Genomic DNA, 5,796 nt, shown 5'->3' with positions numbered 1-5,796 from the left:
GCGAGGAGGCTGCTGCCTTCACGGACCCCTCGTAAAGTAGCGCTTCCTGGTCCTCTTCGTACGATCACGCCCAATTAAATATCCGAACAGTACAGCACACACGCCTAAAATAAGATCCGGGAGTCAATAGTTTTCGATTGGCTCTTTTTTTTCATTTTTTTAATAGTTTCGTGAATGTTTCAAGATCGTAGTTTTGCTCCACGTTTAGGGTCCCTGAACGCACCATGATGCGTGATGAATGATTTACAAATCTAAACATGAGTCAGTTAGTTTGTCCTCTAAAAACACTCCACAGATTTAGTTTGAATGTAAATACACTTCAATCACATTTAGATGTAAAGTCCACTCAACTCAATGAGTGGTTTTCTGACAATAAACATGATCTTTTTTTTAAATGCACAACTTTAATTAGGATGAGAAACTTTTATTGCCAGTGTTGACAAACACAACATTTGTGTGGCGGCAGTACAGAATTAAAGAATGAAATAAGATCAAACACAAAATAAACAGAACCAAGCACACGTTTGAGACAGTCAGAAACATAGTGCATATGCGTATAGTGCAATTTATATATATTTAAATATTCGTTCTTTTTTAATGTACGTTTTGTGGTAAACGGATATTCTTCAGTTGCTCTTCTTCCTCTTCTTGGGCCATTATCACCACTGTTTGTTCTCGTATTTCCAGCAACAATATGGGCTTAAAACACAGTCAGTTTAAAATGGTGTCGAAAAAAACGTGGGCTGAACACAGAACAAAATATTGTTCTGAAAAACAATATTGGTAAACAAAATAAAATTTGACATATAATGTCAATTTTTTCTACTGTAGTACGGTCAATATATTTAGTTTTCTATTCCTATTTAAGCTTGAACTATTCTAAGCCCATACAACAGCAGTCTAACTTGTCTCAAACTCTCTCCATACGCCATTTCAATTTCATCAAGGGCCACTCTTGGACGGATTAAAAAAGAAAAAAAATCCAAAATTTAAACAGGTAATTTGGAGTCTCCTAAAAGTAAAAGTTGTAAATAGTAAAAAATACATTACTTAACTGGTTCCATAATAAAACAGAGAAAACGAGAGGACGGTGGTACTCGTACTATAGCTATATTAACAAGTGAAACCTCATGATTTAAAAAAAAGAAATTGCAAAAAAAACAAACATCAACATGACTGTACTACACACAAGAATAAACACTACAAAGTTTCGCTATCTAATGTCTTTTTAAAGATAGACAGCGAATTAGCGCCACCTAGTGGATATGCTTTAAAACCCACAGCAGCGAACTGCGGTTAAATAAACGAAACATTGTTATTATTTATCTCTATTAAGTCGTTTTTTCGCCTCGACAGAGAGATTTTGTTTGCATCAAGAACTACGATTTATTCTAAGCTGATCTAAAAACAACAACAAAAGAATAGTGTAAGTGTAATTTATTTTTTAATTTAAGACATAAAGAAAACCTTTTAATAATTATTTAACTGTTGTGTTCTGGAGAAATGTGAAAAAAAGAAATATTAAAAAATGAAATATTCTTTAACGGAAGTTCTACTTCGTCACTTCCGACATGTGATCCACCCAACACAAACTGGCGCCACAATTTTGTCAACACGGATGCTGATCCTGGTTTCCGTCTCTTTTGTCTAAGATGTCCTCAGATACAGTCCCTGAAAATGCTCCCATCGATGAAGAATACCTCCAGGAAGCCCTGAGTGTTTTGGCTGGAAGCGACCCGGACAACTGCTCTTATCCACGGGTAAGAAAGAGCGTCCAGCTCCCCCGCAGGAGGCGCTTTGTCTCCGGCCATGATGGCGCAGGACGATGTGGGTCATCATTCGATGTGTGTTGCAGGGTTACGTGAAGCGACAGGCGGTGTTTTCCTGCAGGACTTGTTCCCCCTCAGACTCTGAACCCGCTGGGATCTGTCTCGCCTGCGCCAACTGTTGCCACGATGGACACGACATCCTGGAACTCTACACCAAACGGTACTTCCGTCCAGATGTGCAGTCACGCATGTTTATCTTGACTATAGTGCATTGTTTTGACATTTCTTGTGGCCTCAGGAATTTCCGCTGTGACTGTGGAAACGGCAAATTCGGGGACTTTCGGTGCAAACTCTCTCCGGTGAGTTCGACTTGAATCTTGTTGTTCTGGTCCTGGTGTGTTGTTTACATTAGAGGGATGTGTGTAAAGAATCTTGCAATACGGTAGATTTCACAGACCGCAAAACTCTTGACAATATTATAAATGCATTCATTTGTTTTGAAAACCAAACATGTCCAAATATCAGCTTTAAAAGCTGCTTGACTTGCTGTAGTTGACTGTATCCTCTTGTCCTCAGCCATTGTGAATCTTGCATGTTTAATTGCTCCTTAAGTTGTGGGGGACGAAATGACTGCCATCTAGTTTAATCACAAAACAAATTGAACTAACACTGTGTGTATTTACATGTAAATTAAAAAATCGTATAGTTTTATTTAATATACACTTTATTGAAATGGAAACAAAAAAACTACTAAAAATAAAATACAGTATATACAGGATATATCAAACTCCTAGTTGACGTGTTTTCTATTCCTCGCAGGAAAAGGATGAGAAAAACGCCAAAAACATTTACAACCACAACTTCAGCGGCACCTACTGCACATGTGCGCGGCCGTACTTGGACGAGGAAGACCAGGTGAGACTTTGGAGTCATGGGTAATATTTTGTTTCTGCAGTGGTGATCAGCTCTGGTGGTGGTGGTTGTTGTTGTTGTTGTTGTTAAGGTGGGCGATGAGATGATCCAGTGTGTGGCCTGTGAGGACTGGTTCCACACTCGGGTAAGTACTCCTTCTCAGACCCGTGGATCCAACATGTTGTCGGCTGTAACGTGATCTTGTGTGTTTTCCAGCACCTGGGCGGGGCCCCGGACGAGCCCGCGGAGGTGCAGGAGCTCGTATGCGAGTCGTGTATGAACTTGGCACCCTTTCTCTGGACCTACGCGGCCCACTACGCCGGTGAGTTTCAACCTTCAACCTCCCCTCTGTGTCAATTAATGGCACTGGTTCTGGTTTCAGTCCCGCCCATTACTCAGTCAGAACCAGAGGACAAGCTTGTCGACGTAGAAGGACATGAAGAAAGTTCAGATCCGGCTGAAACGGAAGAATCGTCAGCTGGTCTGGTACAAACAAATCCTGAGGTGAGAATAGAAAAGTAAATATTTAATATCATAAATGATTAAAACAAATAAAGGGTATGTTTAACATGTATTTTTTATATATAATAAAAATAACCTTTCCTTCAGCAAATAATTATTTTCTGTAGTTTTTATACACACATTACAAATGTACGCATAATAATAAACATTTAAACAAAATATGTATTACAAACAAGTGAATTTGAAACACACACACGCATATATATATTATTTTAAATGTTTTGGCTCTGGTAGAAAACATTATGGTCATTTTATATATATATATATCTAGATAGATATCTATATCTATCTAGATATATAGATATATAGATATCTATATATAGATTAGATATATAGATATATATAGATATATATATATATATATAAAATAACCATTTCTCAAATGGAGTAAACAATTCTGATGTAAATAAACAAAACATGTTAAACCTATTATATAATTTATAGTATAATAATTGAAGACAGTTTCATTTTCATGCATTAAAGCATCTTAAAATTCAACATCAGCTGCTTCTGTATTAATGTGCATGTAGTGCTGCTGCCACTAGATGGCGCTGATGTCACTCGCCTGTTTGTTCACCTCCAGGTGAAGAAAAGCGTGTCAAACAAACGTGCCCGTGAGGAGGCAGAGGTCGAGTCCGGGCAGCAGAGCTGCCGCCTGGAGGGACTTCAGAGACTCGGACCGGAGCGGCCCAGGCGAGGAGCAGTGTTCTGGCCCAGCACGTGGCGCTCAGAACTCTGCACCTGCACCAGCTGCAAGGTGAGTTCTCACTACTGACCCCACAGATCACCGTTGATCACCTTCTGTGTTTCCTCAGCGGGTCTACGTGGACCTGAAGGTCTCCTTCCTGTTGGACCCGACCGACTCTTTAGAGGCGTACGAGACTCGGGGATTGACGGAACCTTTTGGCAAACACCCTCTGATGTCTATGATCGAGTCGATGGACCGAGTGCAGCAGCTGGAGATCATCTACGGTGGGGCAGGGGGCGCTAGAGGGAGCCTTAGCTGCGGTGACAACGTCTTTGACCGTCTTCCTTCCTGCAGGTTACAACGACATGACCGTAGCCATGACTGAGTTCCTGAAGCAGTGTGCCGCCGAAGGCAAGGTGAGATCCGGAGTGTTGCCGTCGCTCTACTGCGGTGTCACATGACCTCTTCACCTCCTGATCTCGTCTCCAGGAAGTGACGGCGGAGGGCGTTCATCAGTGTTTTGAGAAGCTGAACAGAAAGAGAAGAAGACTCGTGGAAAACCAATGACTGCTGCTGTACTGCCACCTACTGCTGACCATTTGAATGTTGATTGTTTTTTTTTGTGAAGCCTTGTCTGGGCACAGACACATTTTGAACACCTGTGAAATTAAACTTTTTATTGATTTAAACCTCTAGTGTGGTTTCTACTTATGTTCGTTTCACTGAACCTTAATGGGATAGTTCAACCAAAATTCTACTCATTTTCTACACCCCCTTACATTGTCCAAGGTTTGGGATTATTTTCAGAGTAATCTGTTCCTTTTCAGAGTTATAGACAAAATGTATGTTCATTTTAATGTAGTGACTGTCGCTAAGTTATCGTTCTTTTCATCTCCATTTTAAGACATTTGAAAAAATCCGAATACTTCCATGGTGCTTGTCAGTAATGTTAATCCTGTATTGAAGCCTCAAAATGAATTTTTGAAAATAATCAAACCACTTATTTAAGATCGCTTAAAGATGAAGGCGAGCATGCGCCAGACGCTACATTAAAATTAACAAACATTGTTGCCTACAACTGTAAAAAGGAACAGATTACTCTGAAAATAATTTCAACCCTTAGTTGATTTGAGGGTGAGTAGAAAGAGTGAAATTTGAATTTTAGGTGAAATATTCATTAAAATCGGAGTCACAAAAAGCAAGTTTATTTATTTTTAACTTGTTCGTGTTCAACTTCAGAAACTGTAAAAAATGTCTGGATTTATTTGTGAAATAGTGCCAAGGCATTCAATTCATGAACCTCAAAACAAGGCCTCAGTTTAAAATCACATTTTATAAGTCTTAAATGCGAACACATAAGATGTAATTTTGGTTTCAAAGCCGAAAACATTTGGTACCAGTTTTTTATCTAATTATAAAATGTAAATATGGACGTGCAAATAATACCTGAACTAAAACAGTTAAGCAGTTTATGTAGCAACTTTGTGAATTTACACCTGCCTTTGTTTCCTAAAGAAAACTTAACAGAGTTCTCTCTTGAGCCAAAATTCTTCTTCATGAATAAAAGCAGTGCCAGGCAAAGCAAATAAGACACACAGTACTTGGTACAGGACATTTTTGATGTATGATGGTATTTAAGTTTTTTAAGTTAAATTAAAATTCTAATAATAAGAAATTTGTAAAATTGTTCTTAAATGTATGTAATTAAAGTGGTGAGTTTTTAGATGTTGGTTTTAATGCAAATCAAGTTTCCAATGGTATTTAAAAAGTTCACATAAGCTATAGAAACCCTGACGTATATTTGTCACAAATAGACTGAACAGCCTGTTGAAGTTAAATTACAACAAACCATACCTTAAAACTTAAATTAAACTAGCTGCAAGTAAAGAGGCAGACACCCAAGCA

General features: G+C 38.7%; 1 protein-coding gene across 1 annotated transcript; it reads left to right on the top strand.

Moving 5' to 3' along the window:
- Nucleotides 1–1,605: 1,605 nt before the first annotated feature.
- LOC148060740 (putative E3 ubiquitin-protein ligase UBR7) lies at nt 1,606–4,574 on the top strand. Its single transcript, XM_087779815.1, has 11 exons — nt 1,606–1,760; nt 1,856–1,989; nt 2,068–2,128; nt 2,589–2,684; nt 2,773–2,826; nt 2,898–3,003; nt 3,064–3,185; nt 3,787–3,960; nt 4,019–4,175; nt 4,246–4,307; nt 4,381–4,574. The coding sequence occupies exons 1-11, from the start codon at nt 1,653–1,655 to the stop codon at nt 4,456–4,458; spliced, it is 1,152 nt and encodes a 383-aa protein (XP_087635941.1). The 5' UTR covers nt 1,606–1,652; the 3' UTR covers nt 4,459–4,574.
- Nucleotides 4,575–5,796: the final 1,222 nt, after the last annotated feature.

Source organism: Callionymus lyra, chromosome 18 (assembly GCF_982586985.1).
Source record: "Callionymus lyra chromosome 18, fCalLyr1.hap1.1, whole genome shotgun sequence".
NCBI lineage: Eukaryota > Metazoa > Chordata > Actinopteri > Syngnathiformes > Callionymidae > Callionymus > Callionymus lyra.
The sequence above is the reverse complement of the archived record's forward strand: the minus strand, read 5'-3'. Positions and strand labels throughout refer to the sequence as shown.